At 34.8% G+C, this 14,706-nt stretch overlaps 2 protein-coding genes and 1 long non-coding RNA gene across 5 annotated transcripts; 2 read left to right on the forward strand and 1 right to left on the reverse strand.

The window, feature by feature from the left end:
• Window positions 1-694: 694 nt before the first annotated feature.
• On the forward strand, window positions 695-8,021 carry LOC110610001. 3 transcript variants are annotated; one of them, XR_002487127.2, is made up of 4 exons: window positions 836-1,555; window positions 1,656-2,582; window positions 6,300-6,490; window positions 7,470-8,021. It is a non-coding gene; the product is annotated as an uncharacterized LOC110610001 (long non-coding RNA). The 3 variants fall into 3 exon arrangements; XR_006350069.1 differs by lacking the exons at window positions 6,300-6,490; window positions 7,470-8,021 and adding an exon at window positions 695-786 and having other exon boundaries at window positions 1,460-1,555; window positions 1,656-3,693; XR_006350068.1 differs by lacking the exons at window positions 6,300-6,490; window positions 7,470-8,021 and adding an exon at window positions 4,780-4,832 and having other exon boundaries at window positions 843-1,555.
• Window positions 8,022-8,165: 144 nt separating this feature from the next.
• Window positions 8,166-9,200, reverse strand: LOC110610000 (guanine nucleotide-binding protein subunit gamma 2). The gene is made up of 4 exons (XM_021749856.2): window positions 8,816-9,200; window positions 8,688-8,740; window positions 8,544-8,588; window positions 8,166-8,463 (listed from the first exon to the last, which is right to left on the reverse strand). Exons 1-4 carry the CDS (start codon window positions 8,996-8,998, stop codon window positions 8,388-8,390), a joined length of 357 nt encoding a protein of 118 aa, XP_021605548.1. The 5' UTR covers window positions 8,999-9,200; the 3' UTR covers window positions 8,166-8,387.
• Window positions 9,201-10,936: 1,736 nt separating this feature from the next.
• Window positions 10,937-13,618, forward strand: LOC110603564 (ribosomal RNA small subunit methyltransferase H). The gene is made up of 5 exons (XM_021741324.2): window positions 10,937-11,399; window positions 11,497-11,733; window positions 11,828-11,896; window positions 12,597-12,786; window positions 13,000-13,618. Exons 1-5 carry the CDS (start codon window positions 11,007-11,009, stop codon window positions 13,419-13,421), a joined length of 1,311 nt encoding a protein of 436 aa, XP_021597016.1. The 5' UTR covers window positions 10,937-11,006; the 3' UTR covers window positions 13,422-13,618.
• Window positions 13,619-14,706: the final 1,088 nt, after the last annotated feature.

Below are 14,706 nucleotides of genomic sequence, written 5' to 3' on the forward strand. Positions count from 1 at the left end.
AAAATTAAATCGAACCGACAATAATAATATATTATTTTTTTATAATATAAAAAAATTAAATCATAATTAATGTTGAAATATTTTAATTAAATTTTAAAATAATGTAAAAAATAAAAAGTCTAATCAATTAAATTAAATTGTATCGAATTGAATCTGACTGATTTGATTCGGTTCAATTTTTTATTTAAAATCGATTCAATTTTTATAAATACTAAAATTTCAAATTTTAATTTATTCGATTTGATTTTAAACTGGACCGGTTGAATCCTCCCTCTGCCCTTCTACCTCCAATGCTCAATTTTAACAAAACTGCTTTCCTAATAAAAATTGCTAAATCATCCATTTTTGACGGAATTACTTAGCTCACAAAAATTACTGAGTCAATCACCCTTGCTAGCACAAGTCCACCACCTCCTCCTATCACATTTGCCAAAAAAATATATTTAAAGATATTTTGATAATTTTAAAAATTAGATAAAAGGATTTCCTTTTAATAGAGTTAAAATGTAATGATGAACCCACCGTTAAATAATTTATAACTATTCAGAAAACTCACTCCACTATTAAAATATCTATATTTATATGAAAGTTAAAATTAAAATTATTAAATCTTTACCTTTTACATAATAGGATTAGGTTGGCGTACACAGTAATTTACGTAATATTAATATTTTTTTTCTTTTCCCCAATCACATATGCACAAACTCTCCTCGTGTATGCACATATATATACACACATATTTCATTTTTCCCTCTATCTCATCTCGCTCCCCTCCCAGTCCTTCAGGTGAACTCCAGCACTATTTTTCTTTATTTCCTCTTTTTCTTTTTTTATAAATTTCTTTTATCTTTTTTAATTTTCGAAATTCCTTTTTTTTTTTTGGGTCGATTCTATTGTTATTGCTGCTGAATTCCATTCTGGTTTCTTGTTTCTCTGGTTTCTAAAGTAATAATTTTGTTTCGTAATCTGTCTTCATTTTCTTGGAGTAATTGCCTTCTCTTCATATACATTAATCGATTTTGTTTGTGTAATGGAAGATTAGTTTGTAATAATTCACATATACTGCAATCTTTCTCAAGTACTCCCTGACTCTTAAGTTGCTAGAGTCAAATAGAAGCCAAGATTTGATTTTGGCTAACAGAAGATTGTCTTTCTTGTAGATAATTAGAGTATTAGTTGTTAATTTTATGAAATCTCAATGCTTGTAGATATGAGAGACCAATGTGCATGCTAAGGTATTACAATAAAATGGAATGCTTGCCATTAGAGAGCTTGTAGTACTCCTGTTTTTATTGTTGCATCTCTTTCGTTATTGTGTCCATAACGAATGTTTTGGTTAAGGCATGTTCTATCTTCATTGACATTTTAAGTTTCATTGTGGGAAGAAGTGTTTCTTTAGAGGCAAAACCCATATGAAAGCTCAGTTTGATCCTTGCAAAATGATCCCTCTTCATTGCAGAATAGGTTGGTGATACAATGAGCCGGCCAACTACGGGCAGAAAAAATAAAAGATACAGACAAGGGGCAGTGTTAATTTTACTTCTGAAATAATGAGGTAACAACGCTTGTCTTTCTTGTAGATTAAATTTTTTTTTTTCTGCTTCATATGTATGCTCTCTTATGTATTATTTTGCTTTTCGTTGCCCTTTGTATAGGAAAATTCATGCAACTGGTGAAATAACCATTGATGATGTAAATTAATTGCACATGATCCTGAAGCCACTTGTCAAGGCTGCCGTGTGAACAATATAGATAATTTGTGAGTTGATTCCACCACTCAATGGTAGTTGGAGATCTGGATTATGGCAGAAAATTTCAGATATTGAGCAAGCCCTTGGTCCAGATCCATGCAAAGATCTTCATGATTCTGTTGATTCACCTGCTGGCCTCACAAATCTGGGAGCAACATGCTATACAGACAGCATGCTTCAATGTCTTTACATCATTAACTATTTCCGAGAAGGGGATCAGCTCACTTGGATTTTTGCACAGTTGCATTCTAGTAAAATGGTTTTATTGGTTCAGCTCCATTTATAAAGACACTGGAATTGGATAATGGACTTCAGCAGGATAGCCATGTCCTTGATGTTACTTCTTTCCTTGCTTGAACCTAAGCCATTCTAAAGTTTTCACAGTGAGAACTGTCATTTAAGATCTCTCCAATGCTAATACAACCCCCAATTTTCTCTCCTTGAGACCTTTAAACAAGAATTTTGCTGTTTGCTAGTAGTTCAGTTTTCTCATATCGACTGTCAACTTTGAATGTTCATTAGAAGATGCAGTCAAATATTAACTTAATTTGACTGGTGTTTCTAAATTCTGCTAGATCTGTGAATACTGCATAGGTGAACGAGAAAGTTGTAACTTGATGTAGAAACTTGCTAGTCCAATGAGGATATAAATGTATCTCTTATACATGTTAAGGAAGCTCCAAGATCAATCTAGAAGCATCTGAGACTGCTTCTGACCCTGATCAATGGGCCTCCAAACACTTTCGAAATACCGGCTATAGGACTTCATTAAAGTATTTCTGGTACTACATCAATATAGCAGCTAAAAATGAAGACATGGGAATCACTTGGGTATTCTACATTAAGCAAATGCATACTTAAATATCTTGATATTGATATTCAATGAATGATTATGTATAAATTAATGTGTGATTGCCATTGTTACATTCATCAGATATATCATGTAGCCTTCTGGAATTCTGTTCCTCCCCTGGTACCTGCAAGGAGGCTGTCTCTGTAGTTTGAATTCTTGACCTCTAGGTCACTGTGAAGGCAATATATTGTAGCCTTCAGGCCCTTGTTTAGCAATAATGCTATTTCTGCATGTGAATTCCTAGCTTCTAGGTGATAATGGTGTTACAATTGCACTGAGGTTCACACTCACCATACAAGAATGATGTGCAGCCTAAGTTCAATGAGCGTTTGAAATTCTCTTTGATAAGCTGCAGTTTCATTTGGATTTATGTCTGCATCTCCAAATGATATTTTGATATATTCTGTCATTGCATTTCCAAAATTAACTTTGTACCCTCCGGTGTTTAATGTCGGTCATCCTACTGATACTACAAAGGTTCTAGCTCTAGGATAATTGATCAGGAATTTGCTACTCGTCAGAATTTTTGGTAACCAAACATAAAAGAGCATTAAAATAAATGGTAATTTTTACTCAATATGCAAGCCATGGGATGTAGTTCTTAGACTAGCAATGGTTAAACGGCATTTTTAAGTGTCATTTAAATCTCAAGAACCTGAATAATTTCAGTTGAGTGTACCGTTAATTGTTGGAGATTTGCCCACCATGAAGGCATTAGTAGGCTGGTTGCTTAACCTGTCCTGTATTGGGAAGTCAATGAAATTTTGGAAAGCACGTGCTAGAATGATGGAATCCAAGAAAACACCCTATCATTTGTGCTCTCTCTCTCTCTCTATCTCTCCCTCTATCTCTCCCTTTTATCTCTGCATTTGTGTTTGATCCTGCATGTGTTTGTAAATCAGATGTGCGTGCATTCAACTTGACCAAGTGGCAGACATCTAAAATGTGGCTTTTACTTTCTGTTGGCATAATTTATGTAATACCCGGCTAGACTCCGGTATCGGAATTCCTACCGTCCGGTGGAATCCCGGATGTCGGAAACCTCTAGAAGGGTAAAAGTATGTTTTTATGATATGTTTTCATGTTTTTAATAATTTTAAGTATGTTTTTAAATGAATTTTTGCATGAAAAGTCCTTGGAGGAAAACTCAGGTTCGGCGCCGAAAGTCAAGTTCGGCCGCCGAACATGCATGCGTTTTGGAGGCACGTTAGGCCCCGAAAGCATGAGTGAGGGCAGTCCAGGTTCGGCCGCCGAATCTCAAGTTCGGCCGCCGAACATGGCATGCATGCGGAGGCAAGTTCGGCCCCCGAACGTGGTCTGGCCAGCCACTATAAAAGGGGCACTTAGCCGAAATGGGCGAGCTTTCTCCCATTTTCGGCCACAGCTAGCTTCCGACCTCCCTCTCCCAAATCTAGTGTTCTTCCTTCAAATCCCCACCATTTTTTTTGAGTTTTAAGCTTGCATTGAAGGTTTTGAACTTTTGAAACAAGTTTTGGAGCTTTGGGAACTCAGGAGCTCATTTTCGTGGATCTCCAAGTTTAGGTCGTCTCCCTCTCGATCTTCAAGAGGTAAGAGCCGATCTTAAGCTCCTTATATGTTTTAAGTAAGTTTTAAGTTGTTTTATGGGGTAGAAATGCATGTTAGGCTTTAAGTTGAGTTTATGGGTTTTGATGATGATTTGAGCAATGTATGTTAATTTTGTGTGTTTGAAGTGTTGTAGTTGGGGTATATGATAGTTTGAGACCCCTAGGTGTGATATATGGTGTTTATGCATGTTTTAGAACAAGTTTATGCATGATTTGAGGTTTTGGGAGGCAAGGGGTTCATGTGAACCAAGTTTCTGCCCTTCTGGCAGAAACCAGGTTCGGCCGCCGAAGGGAGTTTCGGCCGCCGAACCCCCTTGTGGAGGCAGCATTCGGCTGCCGAAGCTTGCCCCCGAAAGAAGACTTTCGGATCTGTCTGGGAGGTTCGGCCGCCGAAGGTGCCGCCGAACCTGCCTGACTTTCGGCTCTGGAGGGACTTTCGGCCGCCGAACCTGCCGCCGAAAGTGCCCTGTTCAGCCATTTCTTGCATGTTTTTATGTGATGATTTCATGATGTTATAGGGGGTTTTTGGGGAGTATATTAGAGTTATGTTTATGTATGTTTGGTCCCTCATTGGAGTCCACCTGTGTAGGTTCGGACCCGAGGAACCGAGGACCCCAGCAGTGAGCCAGCTGCTACAGAGTTTGTCAGAGCTAGCCAGAGGTGAGTGGAATAAACTTTAAGTTTTAAAATAAACGAAATATGAATTTTGAGCATGATCCATGCATCATGAATGCCATGAGATATAGTAGGTTGCTTGCATTAGTATTCACGAATATGTTGCATTGCATTTATGATGTTGATGTGGATTGGTTATTGGATGACCCTTTAGTCCTCATATGATATGATGATGCTACGGAATGAGATATGGTATGGAAGTCCAGGTTGTACCCATTCTACGTCCCTGGCACGATGTAAGAGGAAGTCCAGGTTGTACCCATTCTACGTCCCTGGCACAGTTGGACTGTATGATATGTTATGTTAAGAGAAAGACCGGTTGTACCCATTCTACGTCCCGGCACAGTTGGACTATGTAGAGGACTATTGGTGACAATACCATCCGAGATGTGATTTGTTGTGATGTGTTGCATTACATAATGGCATGAAATTTTAATATATGTTTTCTCTATTCTGCTCACTGGGCTTTGTAGCTCACCCCTCTCCCCTAACCCCAGATGTGCAGGTACAGGGTAGACCAGGAGGTTAGCCAGAGTTTTGAAGTATGTGTATGTAATAATTAGATGGTGGACATGACAATTGTAATATGATGTAATGTAAGAGATTTCAGTATATTATAGTTATATTATGTGTAATGATATTGATGATTAGATATTGTGCTTGACATTATGTATTGAGGTATCCCTTTTATTACATGATCAAAATGTTTTATAATGTTATGGAGCCAACTCATCTCATGATGTATTTGCCCATTGAGGCATTGTTGAGGTCCCACAGAGGGATCATAATTATGATTATGACTATGTACAGTATATGTTCAGGTTGAGTTGGATGTTTGAAAGAAAAGTTTTAAATTTTTATGTATTTTCTTGATCATGTAGGGGATTAAACAGGTTTACAGGTTATATGTCAGGCTTGCTACGGGTCCCGGCGGCCTTAAGTCGACCCGGATCCTAGCGTCGGTAGCGGTCCGATTTTTGGGTCGTTACAATTTATGTGCAAATGCTGTTAATGTGCATTTAGTTTGAAATTTTAGTAGCACGTTTTGATGAAGGGAAGGTGTAGGCTGGGGGTATTTCCTCTTGTACTGTTGGAGAACTTGGTCACTAGTCCTCTCAATAGTATTTCAAGTAAACTTCATAGAAGGTCTTCTTAGATAGACAGAGGATATGTTTCTCACAGCTTTTTTATACAGATTTATTTAAATCTGCACTGTTGGTACTGGATGCAATCTTTGTGATGTTCACAATGTTTTAGATTTATGGATTCTTTATCTTGTAATGGTTATTTTAGTATCTGATGTTGAGTGGTATCCATATTGGTGGTTCCCCACGCAATTTTTCTTCGTCCAAAAAGCAAAAACCATTTTTAAGGTTCCCTGCACTGAGGCAGCTGTTTATTTGTAATGATTTTTCTGATCTAAATGTTCAACAGATGAGCTTGCTGATCAGAAAATGACTGCACAGTATGCTGAGGAAGAGTTCCAGAGAACTCTTCTGACTGCAAATATTTTCTCACAAGTTGTTTAAGATGTATGCTGAAACTAGAAGTCTTCATCTCAGTTACCAGTTTGTACGGATTATGGGACAGGAAACAACTTCAATTGTTTGACCTGCCTATCGGAGGTAATTTATTTCATACGCCAAGTTCTATTATGTTATTTTAATTGACAGATAATGCTTTGGTCTTTAAATATGAAATGGTTTGCTAATTTATTTGACTATCAGTAAATATCTGGTTACTATAGTCATACTAGACGTGCTGGGGTAATGATTCAACTAAATGCTGAATCTGAGTCACCACTTTCTTTTGGAAAGTGATGTGCTCTATTGTAATTGCTACTTTCCTTTTTTCTTTTTACCCTTTATTATGAAAATAAAATTTTAAATTAATTCATGATAGTTTGAAAAATTATCTGCTGGATCATATGTCCAACTAAAATGCTGAATCTAAATCACCGCTTTCTTTTGGTAAGTGATGTAAGTCATTGTAATTGCTTTTTTCTTTTTATCCTTTTTACCCATTATTGTGAAAATAATACTTCAAATCAGTTCATGACAGTTTGAAAATTATGTGCTGGATCCTGTGTCCATTCTTTATTTTTTGTTTTTAAAAAGAAAATGTAGTTAGATTTCTGTCATAATAGTTGCTGTTGCTTAGCATGCTAGAAGGCCTTGCAGCTGTGCCTTTCTGCACATGTATAATCCATAGAAACACATGTATTTTTCTTTTTTGGTGAAAAAACACAAATATTTCACTGTACATGAAAAGGATAGGTCATCTGAAATGTTTTCCATTTGCATAGCATTTTCGTAGGCTATGCACCAAATATCCTTTCTCTTTAGGTGAACGGTGAAGAGTTTCTTCTTTCGTCATGCTAATTGCAATATAACTTAATGTTTGTAATAATCTTATTGTTGAAGATAAAATGGATGGTAGTCCCTGCAAATTATCAACCACTGTGATTGCATAACTTAAGTACTTGCTAAATCTTATTTTGTTTGCTATTTAAAGTATATACAGTCTCCACTTTCTCTTGATGTTCTTCGCTGCAAAACTTCTTAGGCATTTCATCGATGGGTATTTTATCATTTCCTTGTGCAGAACCAGCAGTTGGGCCTAGTGTTTTTGGCATTCTGCTTTGTGAAAGGGTGGTCCAGTACTAATGTAGTGCTCCCAAAGTATTTTATAACATTGGTGTTTAGATATGTATTGCCTCATTCTGCACTACTGCCCAACACTTAAAAAGGAAATGAAAAACACAGCATGAGCTGGTTCCATGCTGTGCCACATTTCAGTTGCCTAGTTCTTCTGTGGTCCTCGCTAGTTTTGCTAGAATCATGCCTAGGGACGTGTCGTCCATTTATTCATTGGATAATGGAGCGAAAATACTGTATTGCTTCGGATCTTGCCAAGGGTGATTAAAAAAAGCCTACGAATTTAATAAAGAAAAATCTCCCTCGGAGTTCCCAGCCCTCCAGGGACTTGGTACTGCGCATATGATTCAGGACCAGGTGAATTCGTAGAAGATCAACACCTGAAGTGGTAAATGCCTAGCTATTTGGTAATGGTTTTAAGCGATTTTTCCTGCCGACGATCAGTTATATTGAAATGACAAAGTGAAAGGACAGAAATTTATCATTATTACTGCAAAAACAAAAAAAAAATAAAGGAAAGAAAGAGATTTGTCATTATTTTATTGCAAAGATGATTTTGACCAAGAGCAAACTTTCTTTGTGAATGAGCCGACGACTGGGATGGGAGCTCAAATAAAGCGGCCGCTAGCCACCAATTCTGAAATTTGATCTAAAACTGCCAATTTATTGATTTTCGCGAAGTCAGAACTGAAGTACATAGCAGTCGAGTACAGCAATAATGAGCAAGTAGCATCTGCAATTTTGAGCAAAAAGGCTTAGAATTTTGCAAAAAGTTGGTTGGCTGCTGTACTCCTTATTTCCATCAGTACGTTGGATTGATAGTAATTGTTAATAATTGAAAGAAAGTTTCTTGGATTGGTTCTTGTTAGATCCAGCGTTTTCGGGAATTTTGAGCTCCCCTGAACCACCGATCCCAGCTGATATTCGTCGGTCCTTTGCTCCTACAAATCCAACACCACTCATCAAATTCCTCACCTGTAACCATAAAACAAATGCGTATTGATAAAACGAGTACGCTTACAGTGGAAGCAATGGATCCGGAATCGACTCAACGCTTGAAATGAGCCTGCAGAGCATATCGTATCACATCATATCAATATTCCTCGGCAAGAAAAAAATAAAACACACAGAAGGAGGCGAGGTTGAATTGCTCTACATTACTCACTCTTTACAGACAATGGAGGCTTCTCCTAACTCATCGAGTTGGTCAAGCTCCTCCTGCCAATTTCGATTAACACAACATTTTTTTAGTGATGGCTAATTGGCGCAAAATAGAAGAGGATGAAAATTAACCTGGAGAAAATTGATTTGGTTTTGGAGATTAGAGATTGCAGCTGCCATCCGATGCTTCCCTAAGAAACCGTTAGACTGTGTTTTAGGAAGAAGAGTTGATGGTGATGGCGTGTGCTGATCTTCCCGTCTTGGCTTAGCCGGCGACGATAGTGGATCATCCATTGGTGCTGAGTCTTGTTCCATGAAGAAGATGTCAAAGAACGGGAAAAGAGAAGAGGCAGTTATAGGTAAGCAGAAATGAATGAATGATTGAAGAGAGTGGACCAAGTGTAGAGAAATTATGAAGGGGTGGTGTGGGGAGAGGATTGGGCTGGGATTGTGTGTAAAGTGTAAACTATAAACGAAAAATGATAAAGAGAAGGACACAGTCAAAAGAGAGAAAACAACACATTAAAAGCAATGAATTGAATAGAATAGAATATAGGAGAGAAATAGAGAAGTGGACAAGACAGGCTGTGGGATTTGGGATAAAATAGGGACCCATCACCTTCTGCCCAATTCCGCCGCTCGCACTAAATGGTCCACTGCACATTCTCTGCCTCTGTTTTGTTGCATCCTTGTATGAGAGTAAAAAAAATTTAAGAAAAAAGAAGGATGAGAAATGATATATATATATATATATATATATATATATATATATATATATTAATTTGAAAAGACCGAACAGATGAAATGATACAAGTTATTTTTTATAGTTATAAATTTAAATATTGAATATAATATATTTTTAAAATTTAAAAGAGTTTTAATAGATTTTAATATAAATATAAATTAATCGAATTAATGCACTCTAAATATTATATGATTTAAAAAATTTATCCTTCATATTCAAACGAAATAGAAAAACAAATTATCATCCTTTATCTCCTTTCCTTTCTAATAAAGTTTCCAAATATAACACAAATTTTAGTACCATCATAAAGTGTTTTAATTCTTTTTTTTCATTTCCATGTCTACATTTATACCCTTCAAAATATTTTAATTCATTCTTTAAAATAATTTGACAAAAATATTAATAATCATAAAATTTATATATTAATAAATTATTTATTTGAAATTTAATTGATGAAATATACTTAAAAATATATAAATGAACTAAAACATTTAACAAAATCATAAAATTAACATTTTTATATATTTTTAAAATTATAAGCAGCAATTTATTAATAATGAAAAAAATTGAAATTCACCCATCCTAAAAGAGGCTTGAGGCATATGTAGTAGTGTTTTATGAATTTTTTTTAATACGTTTAAATATAGGTAAAATGTTTAAATAAGTGTCGAATTTTTTTCATAAAAATCTAAATAAGATTAATTTTACTTTTTTTTCTTTAAAAAAAAACTAAGTTGTACTTTAATTCCATATAAATTTTAGTCTAATTAACTAATATTTTTTAATTTTAAAGATTAAAAGTATTTACTATGTTCAAATAAAATAAATGCTAAAATAGAAGAACTAAATAAAAACAGTAAATAAATTTTAACATTTAAATTTTATTTAAAAATATTTTATTAGAGTGGCACTTATTTAGATTTCAGGATTTTCATTTTGAAATGTCAAATTGAACAAGTTGATTAGCTTATTTCGATTTTTCCTTTCAATGCATGGGAATGCTTTTGGAGTAAATTTCATTTTTGCCTTTTAATTTTGTTTACTGATGTTTAAGTTTTCGACGCACAAACGACTGATAAGCTTTGGTCACGTCTCAAATCATGTACTGAGACTTGGCCTCCATGCTGAAGTAACATGGGTTCTTTTTGGGCACATCATGGATACATAGCCTATCAAAAAAATTTCATTCTTTTAAGAATTAATTTTAATATTTAAAAATTATATAATAATATAACTATAATAAGGAACATAAAAAATATACATTATTATATTATTCTATAATATTAAAATAAATAATAATTTATTATTAAATAAATTATGTGCCCGGGCTAATTTGATTTAAATATCAAAATTTATGGGTGAGATGTGAGATTGGTCGAATTTTGTTGCATTTCTTAGTCAGGGAGTTTGGGCTTCAGTTAACATAAAAGGTTTAGGGGTTTGGGCTTGATGTGATCTTCTAGGAAGCCCAATAGTTTAGGGTTGAAAAACATCAAAATCCGATTTCGTAGTTTCGGGAATTGGATTGGGGAGGAGGATGAATGCTAGTATAGCAACCCCAAAATTGTGAAGGAGCAAATGGCGAAGCAAATGATGCGGTGTTTGATATCAATTCCACGCATTTCTAGAGCGCTGTCTCCTCCTCCTGCCGCTTACCTTACTCTCCGAGCTCAGAGAAGCTTAGCCACTGACACTGCTGATACTTTTAGCGATGGTCGTATGATGCAGAAGAAGAAGAAGCAGCAGAAGAGTGAGGAAAAGAAGAAAGCAGAGTTGCTGGCAGTAAAGAGGAAGAAGGAGAAGAGGAGAACTCGTTCTGAGAAAGAATTTGGCTCCACCATTTCCTTCGAGTTTCACAGTAATGAAAATCATATCCCTGTTATGCTTGGTGAAGTTGTTGACGTTTTTTCCTCAGTGTACCTCCGTTCTTTCGTGGATTGTACTCTTGGAGCTGCCGGCCATTCCTCCGCCGTCAGTACTTTTTCTCTGAAACCTGATAATAAAATTTTTATATTGCTTTGTACTAATTTGTGGGTTATGTTTTTGATACTCAAATGTCAATTAACAGATAATCCAGGCTCATCCTGAGTTGGAAAATTATGTGGGGATGGATGTTGATCCAGTTGCACATGCCAAGGCTCGAGCTTGCATTGATGCTCTTTTGCACTCTCATTCTCACTTGAAAGCACAAACATTTATCAGGAATTTCAAGCATATCAAATCTTTACTTGCTGATGTTGATCCACGTCTCTTGCATTCTGGGGTGGATGCCATCTTAATGGACCTTGGAATGTCATCCATGCAGGTGCTTTTTCTGCACTATTTTTTTTTCTGAGTTATATACCTTGTGGTTTGCTTCTTGGTGCAAAGTGCCAACTCCTTTCTATTTCTGTTTGCAGGTCAATAATCCTGAAAGAGGGTTCAGTGTTCTTGCTAATGGGCCTCTTGACATGCGCATGGATCCTCAGGTATTAGCTGGTATAAAACCCGAGCTGTGCCTATTATCTTCTACATTACTGGTTGTTTTCATCGAACTATATCAATTTGTTTATGCGTTGACGTCGCTGGAGTTTTTTGTGATGATATTTTCAAGTGCGTCATTGTCCAGAGATGGGAAATTTCATCTATTATTATTAGTCATTCCAATGTGGGAGTAGAGTTTATAAGTGATGAATAAATAAATAACAGTAACAGGAAGTGAAAAACGAAGAAAAACTGTAAGACCGGATGCCCTGAATCTGACATGTAGAGATTAACTTGATTTAGCATTCTTAATTCTCCATAACTGAATAGTGAGCTTGTAATATATCTGTGCTAAAGTCAAACGAGTGAGAAGACACTGATACACTTGGTCCCTTTCCCATTTTTCCCGTGTTTTTTACTCTTTACCCAGGTTCAAATTCTCCATGCATTGTTAGGCAATTTTTACCTTGTCATTTATCATTGATGCTTTAATATGCTTTCATTATGAGTTCTTATTATGTTAAGACTTGAGAGAGGAACTGGAAGTCTGGAACTCCTGGACCTAGTAATACTCAAGCTCCCTACATTTTCTCCATCTTTTTGTCTCTTTTTATCTCTACTTGTAATTCTCTTTGATCACAATTTTAGTTTATTTCAGAATCATAATTTTTATTTGTTTTACTGACTTCAACAGGCATATGACAGGCTACTCTGAAAGCAGAAGACATATTAAATTGCTGGCCTGATGCTGAAGTGGGTCGAGTCCTAAGGGAGTATGGGGAAGAAAGCAATTGGCGTTTGCTTCAGAATAAGATTGTTCAGGCTCGGGTACATGGTGGTTTGCATTCCACTGGTGATCTGGTAGATCTTGTCCGCAGTGCGACTCATGGGAGAGGTACAAGTTACATCCTATGACTGTTTCGTGATTTTGCTTTTTCTCTACTCCTTAAATTGGGAACCTTTGTCTCAACATGGTTAAACAAGTTAAATACTTGCATCCCCAACTCTGGCTTGTGCTTAAAAATTAATTCCAGCAATGGCAAGGCAATAAAGCAATGGAAATTGATCCATGTTATATATTGCTGAATGAATAAATTTGCTGCTACAGGCGGGAGGCAAGGTTGGATAAAGACAGCAACAAGGGTGTTTCAAGCTCTGAGGATAGCTGTTAACGATGAACTCAACACTCTGGAAAAATCTCTTAATGCTTGTTTTGAGAGCCTTGCACCTGGGGGAAGGCTTGCTGTGATCTCTTTCCACAGTTTGGAAGATAGAATTGTGAAACAAACATTTCTCAGCATGATCGAAATCGATAGAGGAGATGGAGATGTGGACGTTGAAGAGAGAGGTGAGAGAGATATAAGAAAGACCAAAGATGAGAATAATGCAAAGGAAACGTGGATTAGATCAATGGTACATGGTCGGAATGGAACAATCCTGACCAAGAGACCCATAACCCCATCAGAAGAGGAAGAAAAATTGAATGTCCGGAGCAGAAGTGCCAAACTCCGGGTGATTGAGAAAGTTTAATAATAGATTTGATTTGCAAAACTTCTAATTATTCATAGTCTCCTGCGTTTGTCTAATCATATTCCATGTTCATCTTTTTGTGGAAATTGCATTCTCTGATTATTATGGTGTCTAAACAATGCCAAGCTGAGATTAGATGATGCCATTCTTTTCTTCATCAGAGACAAGAGCATATAATATATCCTAATTTACTTGAATTTGGTGCATTAGTCTCAAAAACGCAATATTTTCTATTTTATTACTGAATTAATGGATCATAGGCAGGTATGATTTGTGTTTCAAAGTAGGCAAGTGCATCTCAACTTGCGGATTCAAATGTATTATTAGTAAATTGAAGTGTTATTTTCAGGAATTGCATGTTTAATTTTATTCTTAAAGTCAATGTACTCCTTGATAACTATGCTATGTAAATTAGAAACTTAACATTATTTGCATGCAACCATTTTAATTAATTTGTAAAATGCAATAAAAATATTAAACTTAAAAGTACTTACCATTTCCTTCGCTACAACAACAAGCTTAAAACCTTTAATAACATTTTTAATTTTTCAGTTCATGCAATTCATTTTGGTACTTTTCCTTAACATCAACACATCTTCATATGTTCTTCATATTCATAAGTTTAGAGCCATACGAGGTAAATAAGCCTGGGTAAGCATTCGGTTGGTTGGTGAATTTAGTTTAAAATTGAATCAAATTAAATAAATTAAAAATTAAAATTTTAATATTTATAAAAAATTGAATCGAATTGATTTTAATTAGAAATTGAATTAAATTAAATTGGTTTAGTTTAATTTAATTCGGTTCGATTCGATCGATTTGAATTTTTAATAAATTTTTTTATTTTTTATTTTATTTTTAATATTTTAAAATTTAATTGAAATATTTTAACTTTAATTCCTCCATATTATTAAAAGTATATATTATTATTATTAATGAATTTGATTTATTTTTTTAAATTTTTTTATCAAAATTGAATTAAATTAAAATAATTAAAATTTTAAAAATTAAAAATTAAATTCAATTATATATAAATAAAAAATTAAATTAAAATTTTAAATTAATTTAGTTCGAATGATTTTTTTAAACGCTAAACGAAGCCATTACGAAAGGAGAATTCAGCTACTGAAAATTTCGATTCCCCTTTCTTTGGGGCTTTCTTCTTTATATCTACGGATTTATTTATCTAATTTATTTTTTATATTAAAAAATAAATGTTTATATAATTTTTTAATTATATTTAAAAATATTAAATTTTATTAAATATTAAAAATTTAAAAATAAA

This window comes from Manihot esculenta, chromosome 2, assembly GCF_001659605.2.
Source record: "Manihot esculenta cultivar AM560-2 chromosome 2, M.esculenta_v8, whole genome shotgun sequence".
NCBI lineage: Eukaryota > Viridiplantae > Streptophyta > Magnoliopsida > Malpighiales > Euphorbiaceae > Manihot > Manihot esculenta.

Bases quoted from the DNA above. Each gene is read 5' to 3' on its own strand.
- LOC110603564 (XM_021741324.2), top strand. From the start codon at position 11,007: ATGGCGAAGCAAATGATGCGGTGTTTGATATCAATTCCACGCATTTCT. The intron at 11,400-11,496 runs GTCAGTACTTTT...GTCAATTAACAG, and splicing joins CTGCCGGCCATTCCTCCGCC to ATAATCCAGGCTCATCCTGA. The intron at 11,897-12,596 runs GTATTAGCTGGT...GGCATATGACAG, and splicing joins ACATGCGCATGGATCCTCAG to GCTACTCTGAAAGCAGAAGA.
- LOC110610000 (XM_021749856.2), bottom strand. From the start codon at position 8,998: ATGGAACAAGACTCAGCACCAATGGATGATCCACTATCGTCGCCGGCT. The intron at 8,589-8,687 runs GTGAGTAATGTA...TATGCTCTGCAG, and splicing joins GCCTCCATTGTCTGTAAAGA to GCTCATTTCAAGCGTTGAGT. The intron at 8,464-8,543 runs GTAAGCGTACTC...TTGGATTTGTAG, and splicing joins CCGGATCCATTGCTTCCACT to GAGCAAAGGACCGACGAATA.